General features: G+C 37.2%; 1 protein-coding gene across 2 annotated transcripts in view; it reads left to right on the top strand.

Annotated features, from left to right (window-relative positions):
* Positions 1 to 16,571, top strand: part of cntnap2a (contactin associated protein 2a) — a 349,787-nt gene extending 333,216 nt beyond the window's left edge. For both annotated transcript variants that reach the window (XM_039666809.2, XM_089125914.1), the window contains 3 exons: positions 12,682 to 12,912; positions 14,488 to 14,559; positions 14,660 to 16,571. In XM_039666809.2, the coding sequence (XP_039522743.2) occupies positions 12,682 to 12,912; positions 14,488 to 14,559; positions 14,660 to 14,859 (503 nt within the window). In that variant the 3' untranslated portion in view covers positions 14,860 to 16,571. The remainder of the gene's footprint in view (positions 1 to 12,681; positions 12,913 to 14,487; positions 14,560 to 14,659) is intronic.
* The last annotated feature ends 300 nt before the right edge of the window (positions 16,572 to 16,871 follow it).

The following is a 16,871-nucleotide window of genomic DNA, read 5'->3' as shown; positions in this document are numbered from 1 at the left end:
ATTTTGATGATACAGCAGTTTGAACTTTCGAGAAACCACTTGCAGTCTCCGTTTCTCTCTCTTTCTCTCTCTTGCTCTCCAATCCTTCCTGTCTTCTAGAGTCAGCCTATTAGTCTGATCAATCCCATTTTCTTAACTAGGAGACTGATCTGATCAATACTGAATCTTGCTATATTAAAGTCCTCTGTTAGAGGATGATTTTGAGTCGAGAAACAGCTTAAGTTTGGTTCAAACATTATTTTTATTATTGCTATCAGAACAAATGTTCTTTGCAAAACTCCTAACACTCCACACACATTAATAATATGTTAAATCATACTTCTTGTTGTGGAAATTACTTTTCTAAGCAGTTAGACTCACTTGGCAGATAATTAATCAGCCAAAGGAATCCAATCGATTTACATTGAAAAATTCTTGGTCCAGTGTCTATATGTGTTTTCATCACTTCTGTCTACCAGAAAGTCAAGCATAAATTTGTATCCCAGCATCATGCACTGCGACCGACATCCATCACATCATCACCCACTCAACACACTCATAGTTTAATTTGAATTTGCAGTAATTGCTGATAAGATAAGCTAATTAAATGACTGTGTGGTTTATGGCCATCTGAAACCACATTATACATTAGTATTCAGCTTTTCATCGCAGACTCCGCCTCCCACCGAGCTGTTGTAACAATCTTTTTAAATTTGTTACAAAATCTGTACCGATAAAGTGGTGTGGTTCACCAACCCCACCACGCTATCAGTCCTGGTGTAATCTCACAGGCGGCTTTGTCCTGGTTTTTTTCATCTGAGGGTTCTGAGTGGCCAGCGGAGCTGATGCGGCTGCTCTTTGTTCTCTCTGGGTGGCACTGCACCAGTGCTGCACTATAGCTCTGAAATACACTGAAGTTGTAGCTTAAATTATTAAAAGACAAAATATAGCTTAAATTATTTAAAGTAAGACAAAAAAAAGGTTTAAAATAAGCTAAAACAGCTAAAAATGCAGATGTAAGCTGAAATAAATTTCTTATTTAAAAAGATAGCTCACCCAAAACTGAAAATGTTGTCATCATTTACTCACCCTCAATTTGTTCCAAACCTGTATGAGTGTCTTTCTTCTGTTAAACACAAATGAAGATATTTAAAAGAAAGAATGTTGTCACATGTGACTGCAGCCATTGACTTTCATAGTAAAAAAAAATAAATCCTAAAAAAATCCTAATGGAACTTGAACGTAAGAAAGAAACTCGTATGGGTTGTAACAACTTGATGGAGAGTAAATAATGACAGAAATTTGTATTTTTGGCTGAACAGAGCTAACCATTTAAGTCATTTTTAAAAGTGTGATTTATAGACCCGGAAAAGTCTTAAAATGTAAATAAAAAAACACATGTAATATGTTATTGACTTTTCAAACTAGAAAGTTGGCAAAAGTGTAAACCATGAAAAACATTTAACTTATTTTAATTAAAAGTAATTAAAAAATAAAAGTTTTAATGATAAGCTTTGTCAGAACTATCTGAAATTGTCTTTGACAATGAGGGACCTTGGAGTCAAAAAGACTGAGAACCACTGCTCTGAAGAAGTCTGAACGTTCCTCAGATGTTTTAGATGCAGGAGTTGATGTGAAATTTGAGATTGAGATTCAACAAGAAAGATTCAGAGGAAAAGAAAGAAGACCATTTTTAGAGGGAATGTAGGACGCCTTTGAAGTATTGACAGGCTCATATTGCAGGATAATGATGAAAAAATGCTTGAAGCAGGAAAGGAAAAACTCCTTGGAGAAAACGATGCAAGTATGATGCATTTCATTTGACAGGTTTTGTAACTTATGCACCCCATCCGCTCTTAATGTCATTCACCCCTCAAAGGAGATAAATTACTTGCTATTATTAGCTATTATAATATGATGAGAGACATCCGATTGGTTAAAATCCCAGAATAATCACTGAAGCTCAGTTGTATCGCTTCGTGTTAAATGGGTTTGCCATGATTCAGCAGGTTTGCACGGGTTGTTTTCAAAGCGAGCATTGCAGGTGGGAGGTAGACTCAAAAAATCCTTTTGTCAGCCGTCACTGAAGGTTATGTGCTTTTTTTCCCTGGATGTCTCCTCTAACAGAATGAGGAGACATAGTTTTTTTCTCGTGGCAGTTTTTCAGTGTAAATCTGCAGGCACCTTGAAAAGATGCAAATGTTTCAGAAGATTTGATCTCTAGCTGTATTTGTTTTAGAGCATTGTTGTGTAGAAGATTTTTATCTTTGCAATTCCCAACAGCATTTACACACTGAATTTCTTTAGGCCTCTTCAGATAGAAATAGTTTTTCCTTGAGGAGGGTAAATGTCTTTCACGGATGCACTTTGAGATTTTAAGAATTTCGAAAATGCAAATTACATTTTACATTTTAAATTAAGAATTCATGTGACTGAATTGACAAAAACAAAAGATTCACATTTCTGCTTTTACAGTGTGAATTAGATTGTAAATCCTGCAGGAGAGAACAAATGATTCCCTCGAGTCTGTTTTGACACAGTCATTAAGTACCAATTATGAAAAGCCCCCTCAAGTCTGGCGATTTAAGACGTGAGTAATGTACAGATTTATAGCAGGCTACACCCTCGAGGGCTGATTTACATTAGAAAAGCGCACAAAAGATTTAATTCAGATGACTGATGGTCTTTTAATATTCCCTGAAGACTAAACACTTCCACGTGTTTACTGTGTGTATCACATACAGCTGACCATACTGAGTGTGTAGTATGCAGACAATTATTACAACAGGCAGTCATTTAGACTTGTTTATCTGTTTAAAAAATGAAATATGCATTTAGAATAGGACTCTTATACTGGAAATGTATCAGCCCAGTGGAACAAAAGGTTTAAAGTCGGCGTGAAACGAAAGTCGAGATTGTCATTTTTTCCTTGTCGTGGCGTATGTAGGGCAGGGCTTGATTTCGTCCTTCGGGAATTGATTGGATCGTTGGAGGTTTTGGCGTTGCAAACAAAATGGAGGCAGATTTGAATGCGATTCTCTGAGAGGCGGTTCACCGATAGCCGCACCCTCATCGGCTCTGGCCGCACCCTTTCGCCATTCTATGTGACCGAAATACAAGAGAGGTTGTTTCAATGGGGGAGGGAAGGGTAATGTATTTGATTAAAGATTATAAGTGCACATGAATTTTTAAAAAATAATGAAGTGCACAGAGAAATCATTTATAAAAAGCACTACAACATTACATATAAAAAGAAGATTTGTCAAATTTGATTTCATCCCGACTTTAATATTACAGTGCCCCTATTATCCTGTTTAACTTATTTATTTATTTATTTTTTTTGGAAGTCTCCTATGAAAGGTTTACATGTAGGTCAAAAATGCATTCCAGATCCCCCAATCTCTCAAAGAATCTGAAAAATGATTGTTCCAAGATTTAGCCTCTCTAAAAGCCTCCTTTCCAGTCTAATCTGTTCTGATTGGTCAGATGGCCTAGTCTGTTGTGATTGGTCTACCCCTTTATACTGCATGTTGGAAACAAATGCCTATTACCATATCTGAATTTCAGCTCCAGAGGCTTCCTCAGCACTTGATAAACAGTAACAATGGTGTCGGTTTTTCCGTATCATTTCCAGTGCGAATCCTCATCATTTTGAAGTGCATCCAAAGTGGATTCTCAGTGCTGAAAACATCTTCTCAACATGCCAACAGCACTAACCAAACTCTTCCAGTCTCAGCTACAACTAGTTTTGGCGTGGGTTATAGACGTTGTTTTCGGCAGCCAATGAAGACCATAGGCTAATATTATGCAAATTTGTTGGATTGTTATGCAAGTATGTTACAGGAAGTGAGACTGGAATTGCTGACGGCTCGCTTCACGAATCAATTCTTTCTTTTAGGAGATGACAACCTTATTTATAGTTCACTTTGATGTTTAAAACTTTACGGACATTTTACATTTACAAAGAGCTAAATTAAACAAAGGTAATTTTCTGAACTTTTAGGGGAACTTTCCAACTGAATTAAATAAATATTGCATTCAATAATATTATTTGAATATAAATGATATGTTGAGTATATTATTTGAATATTTTAAAAATATATATATATTATAGTACGTTTGACAGACAGAGCCAATAGAGCAAGTGTTTTCTTCAACTAAATTTAGTCTTAAGTCTTATAGCAGAATAGTCGTTTGGACTAGAAAGCATGATGTCATCTCAGTGTAATGAAAACAAAATCATGTTACATTACACTGAACAGACTTGCATGACATCTTGATGTAGTCCGCCTGGTCTCCATCAATGCCTTGTTGAGCAGATGGATGATGTCATTGGCTGTGAACATTATTACTCAGCTCTGGGCGCAGTCATCGTCCAGGGTGGGTGCATGACAGTGGAGTTTGACTCCAGATCCAGACCATGGTGGAATCCATTTTCCAGGTGTTGTTGAAGCAGGATATCAATGAGTGCGGAACAGGAGAGGGACTGCAGTCTGTGATCACACAGCCCCAGCTGCAGACGTACACACACACACACAGGCAGGGCATCCGCATTCTGAAGAGAAACACATTGAGAGAGAAGGAGGCTGGTATTTTGGAAGAAGTGAGAAACACCTGATAGCAAACGCTGATCTGGCAGGTAATGTTTATTTTTTTGTACTGCAGCATAAGGAGGTGGACTGTGTTAGTTTTCAAGGGTGAAGGACGCTGTACATCTGTTTGTGTGTTATGTGTGCTTATGTCTTCCAGTGAATCATGCACATTAGTCTTTAATGTATTTCTTTACCTTATATTGTAATAGTGTATTATTGTTTGGTTAATAATTTGCTGGGCAATTTTTCTGCATTGCTGGAATGTGTGTGTGGTGCAGGTAGTGTAAGGTGGTGTTTTCCCTTTCCAAGGGTGGATGATGGAAGAACCAGTAGAAACACAAGGGGGTTATTTCACAAAATGTGTGTAATTTTTCTATTTCAGCACAAAAACCTGCATCTTATCCATGCAATCCAGTTAAAAAAAAAAAATGGTTATTTATGCACTGAAATAATGTTGTGCTGCAAGTATATACACTCTAAAAAATGCTGGGTTGTTTCAAATATGGACAAACCCAAATGTTAAAAATGTAATTTAAAAAAAAATTCTGTTGAAAGTGAAAGTTTAAGTTGGCTTAAAATTTTAAATTACATTTTTAACCCAACATTTGGGTTTGTCCATATTTGACCCAAATTTGGAGTATATATATATATATATATATATATATATATATATATATATATATATATAAAGAGTTCAGATGCAAAAGCCTCTAAATGCCATTTGAAATTTTCTTCTTTAATGATGATTTTTATCAAACTTGTATATTTAAGTTCAGTAATTTCACTTAAATAACAATTAATAGGTAATTATCATTGCCATTTAAGTGAAATCACTGAACTTAAATATACAAGCTTGATAAAAATTATCATTCTAGAAGAAAATTTCAAATGGCACTTAGAGGCTTTTGCATCTGAGCTCTTCATATATATATATATATATATATATATATATATATATATATATATATATATATATATATATATATATATATATATATATAAAATTTAAGCTTACATTTATTTTTTTATATTAATTAGTTTGTCTGCACAACTGTTTTGAACTGCTGCTCAAGCACATTTCCTTTCTATTTACATAAATAATTTCCCCTTATAGACCTGATGAAATTAACCTTACATTAATTGTCCCTGCTAAAAGTGCCAGTTATGATTTTTAAGAGCCAGTTTAGGTACCTTGGCTGCAATGGGTGGAACGATGCTGTACAGTCCTGAAACAAAGTTTGTTGTAATGGGCAGTAAAGACAGCAGCCCCTTACGGATGACTGCTGTCACATATAAAAAAAAAAACACAATATACATTTTGAGAGCTAGGCCTAAGAGACCGGTGCGTCGCTCATCAGTAATCACGTCACCAGCTTCGTGCCATCCTCCCACAGCCCTCGACCTCGTCCTGCTCGCAGACAGTCCCAGACCAGTAAAGTATGCCGGATTGCAGTAGTCTGCTGTATACTAGTAGGGGGAATTGCTTTGTGCAAACTGCGTTTAGCATTTTTTGCATTATTATTTGATTTTCATTATTCCTTTAGTGAAAATAGCTGTGTGTTTCCTGAGGAATCTGCCTTTGCTGTATGTATTTCAGAGGATTCTCTCTGATCCTCTTGTCACGTGACGGCCGACAGGTGTTGTTCTATCCAAATCTGTTAGCACATGGTGCATCATGCAGCAAGATCTGAAGATTGGCCCCTCCCTTTTATCTCACCCAGTCTTTACAACAAGGCTATATAGAGCAAACAATATTTGTGTGAGCGATAAAAACAGGTAAAAATAAATGTTCTGCCATCATATGCATTGACAGTGTCTCATTATAATTCACATTATCACTTTGCTTTGGGTCCAGCACCTCCCACCTCCTCCTCTCTCACATGCTACATCAGCTTCCATTTGTTACCATGGAAACCCTTTCATCCCACCCTTTCTCCTATCTTCCAACCCATCCATCAAAAGACAGTCTTCAATCCCTCGTTTGCACCCTCTTTCCCTGTCTCTCCCCCGCAATAATGGCCCCACCAGGATAGCAGTGTTTACTTTAATGTCTCATAAATAATTCATCATGTCTCTCAGCAGCTCATAGACAAAAGAGCTGTTAAAATGATTGTATAGCTGTTCAAATAACAGTTTTACTGCATTGTTCTACACACTTCTCACCATAAAATGGTGTTTTAAAGTGATGTACTGTATTGTGTTGAGTTGGCTTGTGGAATACAGTATCAGTTGTTTCTGTTGAGCCTTACAATTTGATCAAGTATGTTTCAAGCCTATCTCGTGTACGTTTCCTACACTGAACTGGGTTATAAAACAGGAACAAGCTGATGGCAACAGGTGTGGGTGCATTGCAGCATCTAGTTGATGCTTATATATTATTTAAAAATATATATATGATATATGCTGGACCTGTTGTTGAGTAGCCTACATTTACCTGTTGACACGTTGTCACAAGCACCCATAAGACTTGAGGGAGGCACGATGCGTGAGAGAGGCAGAGACGATAAATAAGAAAACACCACAGCAGGTGTCAATTTAGTTAGTGTTGTAAGAAATACAGTGTGATTTTTGTGGATGGAGATCTGGCAGCAACAGCCCATTTTTCCTCTTGGGTGATCGATTCACGGATAGCTTTCCCTGCGCATGAAATCCCCCACATGCCAGCCAACCAATGAGAATGCGGGATAATGATGACAATACTGTACATAACAACAGAGCATGGGCGCCAAAGCTGCACTAGATCTGTTTACCCGACATCCTGGCAGATTTGAAGAAAATATCCATCGTTTGGCGAATAAATAAATGATGGACGGCAACGCATTCTCATCCTAGGGTGTCATCTAACTGACACTTTTGACCATGCGTCTAAATCCGATGGACATGGCAACCTTTAGCGTCAGTTAGATGATGCGGGTAGGTTTAGGTCTGAGGTAGGGTTAGGGTTCGACCACTAGGAGGCGTGTCTCATATTGACGCTAAAGAGTGCCATGTGCATCGGATGTTGACGCATGGTCAAAAGTGTCAGTTAGATAACGCCTTGGGATGAGAACGAGTGGATGGTTATGTATCTATCACCAAAATGTTATTATGTTAGCTTTATGGTAACCTCAAATAAGGGAATTTATAGTAATTTAAAGGGCCCTATCACTTAGCGATGCAAGTGTTTTTTGCTAGTTTCAGCCCGACGCAGTTATCTTTTTCACGTCCTGCACCACATTGTTTAAATAGCTAATGCATTTGCGCCCATTTGGTTCACCCATGGGCATACTGGTCTGAAAATGAGGTGTGTTCAGGTGCATTGTTGTCATGTTTCTATTTTAAGGCAACTAGACTGCAGTATGTCTTTGTTATTTAAAGGGCGCTTTAGTAATATAATATGAGCCTATAGGCCCTATAGGTCCACAACGCACGTACGCTTGCTTATTACACAGGACACGCAGCATCACTCAAAAATGCCAAATATTACAAATAGAAGGATTACAATGTAAAAGATTATTATTGTACATAAAGATATGGTGGAATCGGGCTTGTCCCGTAGATGGTCTGCTTGCGCTCTTTAACCTCACGCGTGAGGAGATCCGTTTCCTCAGTCTTGTAAATAGCGAATTCGCCATGGCTTTTAAAGGAAATGGGAGATGAGAAATTGGTTGGGTTTACCTTTTGATTGGGTAATTTCACCTATTACTCACAACCCTTTTAGACCATGTTCTGCATGCGCCGACCATTTTCCCCTTCGTTAAACTAGAAAAAGTGGATTCAGACACGCCCTAAGTGCACTTGCGTCCTGCGCTTTAGACCATGCAATTAGATGCAATTGTTAAAATAGGGCCCATAGTGTTAATACTAATCCACGAATGGTTTGGGTATGCATAGCATTTGCAGCTTATATGCCCCTGATATGGATCATATTTTTTAGTTGTGGATGCTTTTGTTTACCTGACATATATGTTATTGTTCACTCCACACAAACACACTTAATGCCATCCGGTGTTGCTTTAGTACAGAGCTGGGTGGGGGACACACAAACACTGGCAGGTCACACCTTCATATCAGACAGATCTTGACCTTGAATCTAATTAGCCTGAATCTTTTTTCTCTGCACAACACTGCATGCACCATGCATCCTCTAAGATCAACAGGAAACAGATGAAATCATCTGCTTTTATTTATCACAAGAAGATAAACAACAGGATTTTGGTGCTTAGAAGCAGGCCATGATGAAATTTTTGTCTAAATTGTAAAAATCCATGTTTGTTTGTTCTTGTAACTATGACTGGGGAGTAAAGTTTGTGGTGTTGAGAAACAAAGAATCTGCAGTGTTCCTCCTCCCTCTTAATGTGCACTGGAGGAAAGCAGAACTGTGTCTGATTCAAGCCATCTGCTTGCAGTATAAAACAATTCATCAATGGGGTTAAAACCCTGCAATTGAAAGTCTGGTTTGCACAAAACAAGGGGTAATGCAAGTGCAAATACTGCAGCACGTCCCTAATAATCAGAGCATCATGAAGAGCTAGGAGGAAATCTCCAGAGCTTTCCACCTGAATTTGCTGCAACAATCAGTCAATTCTCATAAATATTCCAGCCACGTTTCACGCCTCTGAGGAGCCAATACAGCAGAATGTGTTATTATATTTCATACAACAAACATGAACCTGAATAGTCAACGGTTTTATGTTCTCTGCAGTAACCATGTTTTTGAAAATATTTGCAAGGCAGATTTTGGATCTTTATGTGACGAGAATAATAATGTTTTAATTGCCATGTAATTTTTTTTCACGCAAATAATGAAATTACTCTCTCTCTCTCTCTCTCTCTCTCTCTCTCTCTCTCATTTCATATTCTAGTCATTTAAAGCAAAGGCTTTAACAGAATTTAATGAGATAATTCACGTCAGAGATGTACGGTCTCTACAGCACTGTTGTTTCTTATTAGCCCAGTCGTTTCAAATTGAAAAACAGATCATTGACACTGAAGCGGATCATATTTTGTGTATTGGTATTCACAGGCATCTTGTGGAAAATTAACAAATGTTCCCTCTGCCTTGTGCCTGCAAGAACCTGAGATTGAGACTAGTATTCACGAGGATGTTATCACATTTCCTTGCTTTCTACTGAGCACTGAGGTACAAGATTGAGTTTAATTGTATGAGGAGGCTGCATGAGGGGGGAAATCCCATTTTAGGACTTTGAAACCAACTGGCCCATTATTTCTGGATGTAACAAATGTTTGTTGACTTATAGCACATGAACACAGAACTTAGATTCTTTTTTAAAGATTTTCATCTTGCAGCCTTCATCATATTACAGTACAAATTATATAAATGTAATTTTAGAGCATTCTGGGAAATTGTTTGTGAATTAAAAGATCTGATGCATTAAAGTCTTTATATTTAATTAAAGCAACGCTAAGTAGGATTTTTTAACTTTTACCTCCAAAATCATAGATAGATAGATCTATCTTCTTACTGACTCAAAGTTTTGAATTGTAGTGTCCGTATTGTATGTTCTAAACTTTGACTGAACATTGATTACATAAATATAATAAATAATAACTCAATAAAAAAATGCACTTGTGCATCTTGTTTTTTAGTGGAAATCAGTTGCATAATTTTGATTGTGATTTGACATTGACTTTGACATGAAACCAAAGATGCAATAGTCTTTTGTGACATATAAATGAATCTGCTTCTGGAATGAGGAAAATGTAGGGTGGGGATTTGATTCCGACTTTTAGGAATTGATTAGATAGGAAGTTGCAAACTATTTGGACAAAGAATGGCAGCTTGTAGTCAGTTGTGGAGGATATTTAGTCCAACCCTCCACAGATACATACAGTAAAGAGAAGAGATGTCGTTTCAAGAGGGAGGGGAGGTTAACATTTTTGATTAAAGATTACAAGGGTATATATATGATTTTTTATATGATGTGCACAGCTCACTTTTAATAAGCACTGCAACATTCTGAACAGAAAAATAAGATTCACAGCGACTTTAAAAGGAATTCTCACTATAATGGCACACAATCTTGAACCACTGGTATACTTTTGATATGCAAGCACTGTACCAGCTGTATAAAATGTTTTACTGTGATGTTCTGAATTAAGAAAAAAAAAAACATCATCCCTAAGGGGTGTTGATGCACAACACAGCAAGCTTGTTTTGTTTTTATCAATTGTTCTCATTGTGTGTTTTCTATGTAGAGAGCGTGTGTACTTTACCTGTGGCTGTGGTGAGAGAGTGCTGAATTTAGCTGCACACACACCGCAGATGCTTTGAAGAGGTTTTGTCTGTAATGCAGCAGTTAGACATGGCTCTTTTGTCTGTGTTTGGTGCAAGGCAAATCTCTGCTAAACTTTGAAGGTACCAGGATGTCAGTGTGCCTGCAGACAGCAACAAAAAAAGAAGGGGGAGAGAATAGAGTAGAACTGTAATTTTAAGTGTTTTAATTTTATGTCAGGATTACTCGTAGAGTATAAAGATTGGCTTTTGACCCTTGAGCAGTAATCAAGGTTCATGGGGTAGTTCTGTCATCATTTTCTCACTCTCATGTCGTTGCAAACCTGTTTGATTATCTTTCTTTTTTGGAGCATAAATGAAGATATTTTGAAGAATGTTGGTCGATCTTTTCAAAAACGGCACAAAGTGCAATTAGAATAATTCACATTCACAGTAAGTTAGCGTCCTATAAATGGAGCTAATCTCATCAACAGTGTTCCACACATTCAGGGTGAAATTGTTTGGCCAGAACTGTGTAAAGGTATGGGTCTTACTTTTGCCCATGGAGTTATTTTATCGATCAGCAGAGCTAAAGCGATTCCAGTATTCTGAACCGAAGCAATGGTGCAGACAATACTGATTTTAGACCGAAAGTTTAGCCTGTAAGGCGGGCAACTATAAATGTAGATGGGGAGGCCCAGCCTGCTAGACCAATCCCATGCCAGCACTATGGCATCAACTATCCATCTGGATAGGCTCTGTTTCGATGCATCTAGTCCCTTAGCACGTCCGCTGAACGAAACGAAGAGTTGCTCAGTCTTTCTGAAAACAGACGAGCAAGACACATCAGCTCTTAATGCCCTGATGAGCAAAGGAAGCTCGCATCCTTTTCTCATTGTAAACCGGCAGGGCAGACAGGGAAATAACCTGAGCCCTGAACGGTGTGTTGAGGGATTTAGTCACGTATATCTACGTCTTGGTTAGAGTATGACTTTCGAGTCATTTGGCCCAAATTCCAAACACGTCGCGCTTACTGAGTGCGCCATGCGCTTCACTTAAGCAAGAGCCATCAGAAACACTATCTTGAACGACTGATGTTTCATGTCAAATGAATTGGCTCGAACGAGCACTTTTCATGGCTTCCAAAACCGTGGAAAGGTTCCACATGGAGACTGAGGGGGGTCTGGGAGGATTCAGCCTCTTATCTCCTTTAAGGTAGCGGATGACCAGATGGCTCTTCCCCAGTTACTGGCCAGTCGTGGGTTTTGTAAACGCTATGGACGTCGGTAGATGAGGTTATGGGATCCTAACTCTACCCCAGACCTAAACCTACCCCTAAACCCAACCCATCACCTAACTGACGTTAAAGGTAAAGCGTCAGTTGTATGACAGCCCGGGATCGCCATCTACCGACGTTTAAGGGGGCTCTAAAAAGGCGGATATTGACGTATGGTCAAAAGACGTCCCAAGACGTCAGTTATATGACTTCTTGAGATAAGACTGTGTTAAAATATTCACTATAGTGACACGTAAACATTGTTTGCATTTAAAATGTTTAAAATCCCATTGAAAGTTAATGGCGTGAATGAGGAGAAATATTTGTAATGCAAGTGTAAATGATATACACACTACAGATACAGTTGTCCCCTCAAGGTTTTATTTTAGAATGCCATTGTAACGCAGATCTCTTGTGTATGTACATTATACATGAAGAGGCATTGATCTTATCCTTTTATTGCAATGAAATGGAATACATTTCCCGGAACAAGGCCTGGATCAGTTTTCTGCAGTTATCTTGAATTTCAGACTGTCTGTCATTTTGAACATTTAGATGCTGATTATTTTCTTGCTCTTAGTCTAACTTTAGATGCTTATCTGTATCTCTTCTTCCCGCAGAAACTGGTTACATCGATCCGGTGCTTATAGAAAAATACAACACACCCGGGTTTGTGGGTTGCCTGTCCAGAGTCCAGTTCAACAGCATTGCTCCTCTGAAAGCTGCGCTCAGGTCCCGTGGTTCTGCACCCGTCTCACACCAGGGTAAACTGGTGGAATCCAACTGCGGAGCATCACCCCTCACTATCCCACCCATGTCTGCTGCAACCGACCCTTGGCACCTAGATGCAGGTGAACACGCTTAAACTACCCAAATAATACTGCGAAAGCAAATCCTCTTGAGGACTGAGGCTTGAATTGATAAAGTAAAACCGATGCCATTGTTACTGTTCGTATCACTGTTTATAAGTCAGTCCTTCCAGAAAAACGCGTAGTTTTTTTGTGATTATGTGGCCTGTTTTCTTTAAAAATGCGATGGTTATGCAGGATATTTATGCGATGAAATTGCAGGAACTTGCAAAAATGGTGGGAAAAAAATTTGGCTGATTATGCAGTATAATCGCATTTTTCTGTAGGGACTGATAAGTGCTGAGGAAGCCTCCGGAGCTGAATTTCGGATATGGTAATTGTAATTCATTACAATTTTATTTATTTTTCAGTACGTGCTGTAAACCCAATCACAATAGAATGGTCCATTCTGACCAATCAGAGCAGAGCAGACTCAAAAAGGAGACTGAATCGCTTATAGAACGGTTTCAGACACTTTGAAAAGAGGAGTGTACATTCACATACATTTTTTTGCTCACCAGTAACTGTGGTTAGTGGTTTCCTAAGTTACTGACACTCAGCATTTTCACTGGCCACAATTTTTACATTGATACCATGGGGAAAACTGCTATATAGATATTTTTAAATTATAATTTGGAAGCAGGTACATTATATTAGGCTGCTGTCACTTTAAGACCTCATACTGTTACACTTGTGTTCTTTTTTTCAACTGTTTATGTTCACTTAAAACATAACTGACTGTGTTCATATAAACACTCACAAAGACTGGCATTTTGACATTATTTTGTGTGTATTTTTAACTGTTTAAGTGCAATAAGAAACAAAAAAAATACATTTAATACTGAGAGGAATGGAGTGATTGCGTTACACGCAACTGCTAAATTCCACTTGCAGTTGGCAGGTTTTAATGGCAAGCCCTGGTCGTAATGTATATGATAAGAAAATTAAAATGTTTTTTTTTTTTTTTTACCTTGAATGCATGTAAACTTATTGTAGGAGACTTCCAAAACATATTTAGGAACCTTTAAAATAGCATAATTGGGGAACTTTAAAATCTTTAAAAGAATCAGAAATCTCTCAGTCCTTTATATAGTCCATTATTTCCCAGGAATGGCGTAAAACCACTTGCCGTTTCTTTTCCAATTCTATTTTATTGATTGCAGCTCCTCCACAGTGAAGCATTGACCTCAGTGATAAGATTTGTCCACTTTCAGCCTTTTAACTGCTACTGTTATTGTATTGCTTTCAGTTTGACTTCAAAATTAAACAAAATACTGAACAAAAGTTCAATATATTAGCATATTTCCAACTTAAATAAACAGGTTACAGGCCTAACTGCTACTGCTCGGTGCCATTCTGTAAAAAGGCCAATGGCCAGTTAGTGGACAAAATGGCTTCTGTAAAGACCAATATGACTAATATAATTTTCATTTTTGGGTGGAGTGTCCCTTTAACTATCCATTTTTCAAATGCAGAGCCTAAATGTAAAAATCTGGAAAATAAACGTGCGCATTTAAATATCCAATATGGACCAATGCCGATAAATTTAAACTTATTAAGTTTTTGATGATCTCCTAGGTGCTGATTTCCCCTTCAATGAGGAAAGAGTGATACCGGATGGAGTTAATAGGAATTCAGCTATAATAGGAGGTGAGATGTCAACATATTCATATCTAATTCAGATGAACAATTGCTCCTTTGAAGTTATCTGTTCTTAAATGCATTAACCGTAAATGCATTCTCTTTGCAGGTATCATTGCAGTGGTGATCTTCACTATTCTGTGCACTCTGGTGTTTCTGATTCGGTACATGTTCCGCCATAAAGGCACTTACCACACCAACGAGGCCAAGGGGGGAGAGTCGTCCGAGTCAGCTGACGCCGCCATTATCGGCACCGAGCCCAATTTCACAGAGACCATCGACGAAAGCAAGAAGGAATGGTTCATCTAACGGGGGTGTACAAACTCTTTCAGAATCTTTTTTTGAGTATCAGAACTAATGTTTTTGGATCAAGCTCATCACCAGTTTGAGAAACTGTCCTGTACATAGCGACTGGCTTGTCTCTTTCTATTGTGTTTTGGCAAACGTCTTTTAAGTGTGTAATCTCTGGATCACATCTTAATAAATCATTTCACCATGTGTTCTTTTTTACATACAGAAACATTTATTTGCCAAAAATCCTTTTATGAAATGTTGAATCATTTGCTTAATCTTACAAAAGTCCTTGTGTGGAAAATGTTTTAGACAGACTGTAAATGTTAAATGCTCTATATGAATTCGCAGCACAAACGACAGAGATTTAATTTTAAGATGACATTAGATTGTATATCATCAGTGTTTCAGTGAGGGGAAGAAAATCAAGGCATGCACCAAGAATTATGTCAAATCGACACTGTCTATATGTAGCCTTCTGCATACTCATTTATTTCCTGTGGAAGCCTTCAGTTTATTGTTCTTTGCCAAACACCTCCCAGTCTTAAGCATTTGTTTTGCTGAAGGCATGTTTCAATGGCATAAAGATGTTATTTTGAGAGATCGTTTTGTCTGTGTGTCATTTAAATCACTAGCACAGTGACATCTATCTGGCAGATTAACACCCACATTTGTATTATTAGTGTTTGTCATTGTAGACGAAGAAGGTGGGACCACTGACACCCGATTAAATGACTTAATTCAAGGTGCCTTTAGGATTCAATCAGCTGTCAATGTAGATGTTACTTTATCTGGTTAAAGAAGAATCCCAACAAATAAATCGTCTATTTGTATTTATTGATATATTTGTCTGAGCGGAAATCAGACACAATGTTCATGAGTTTAGAAGTGTTCGGAATGCCATTGTTATATAAATGTTCTGAATGGAACATTTTATTTTTTAATTATTGCATTGTGCATTTTGTCAAATTATGTTGTCAAAAGCAATGTTTTTTATTTTTCATTTTCAAGTGTCATTTACTTTTTAAATAAAAAGTTCATTTACATTTACATACAGATTATCCATTCTCACAGATTGATTTTAGAAAGCCGATGTTGCTCACCCTCAGATTTATTTGTGATAAATATCAAGATTTAGCATTATGACGAATCTGCCATGTATTTGAATAATTCCAAAGCACTTCAGTCTCTGATCTGAATAGTTCATTATAATTATCTCAAACTAAATTTTAATGTTGTCTCATCAGCTCTCATATTCATGTGGTTTTGCAAACAGTGAATATGCTTCTTATAATTTAGAATAATACTACAGTGTTATTCTTTATGGAAGGTTTTCTTTGTAATGACATATGTTTGGAAGTGTGCTCTGAGTTCGCAATCACATCTCAGAATATAACCACAAGTTACCTTTCGGAGAGGACAATGAGGGATTGAAGATTCACGAGAATGTATGAGTCATAATATTTCACACTTTCATAATCTAAAATCAAAATCTTCACCCTTCATTTACATTGAAAATTTACATTTTGTTTTGTACACTTTTAGTCAGTTAACTTTCAGAATAAATTAAATATATGAATATATTTTTATGAGGATATTTTGTAGTTGATCTAGCCTTTGTTTGTGTCTCATCTTTATGTGTATTAGGGGAAGCCTGAATGTTCAAAATGTCCTGAAGATCTGAGAAGAAAAAAAAATGTACTTGAATGTTCCTTGTAGTGTAGAAAGAACGCTTTGATTGGTTTAATTTTCATAATATGACTCCTTTTCATTTACAGTATTATTCTTTATACATTTTGAGTTTGTTTTGTGAGGGTGATTTTTGTCTCTTTTCATGTTAGGAGGTCTCTTGTAAAAAAAAATTAAATAATAATAATAATGTTTTTTTTTTTTATTATTATTATTATTCAGCTCAGTTCTGCTGCCTCTCATGTGGCACATGTAGGCCTTTTTTGTTCAATGTAAATATAGGGTTTTTTTTACCACAACAATTCAAAAAGGCATTTTATTGTTTATGAGTAAGTATACAA

This window comes from Pimephales promelas, chromosome 22 (assembly GCF_988280905.1).
Source record: "Pimephales promelas chromosome 22, fPimPro1.hap1.1, whole genome shotgun sequence".
Taxonomy (NCBI): domain Eukaryota; kingdom Metazoa; phylum Chordata; class Actinopteri; order Cypriniformes; family Leuciscidae; genus Pimephales; species Pimephales promelas.
Note: the sequence above shows the minus strand (reverse complement) of the source record. Positions and strands in the feature narration are given on the sequence as shown.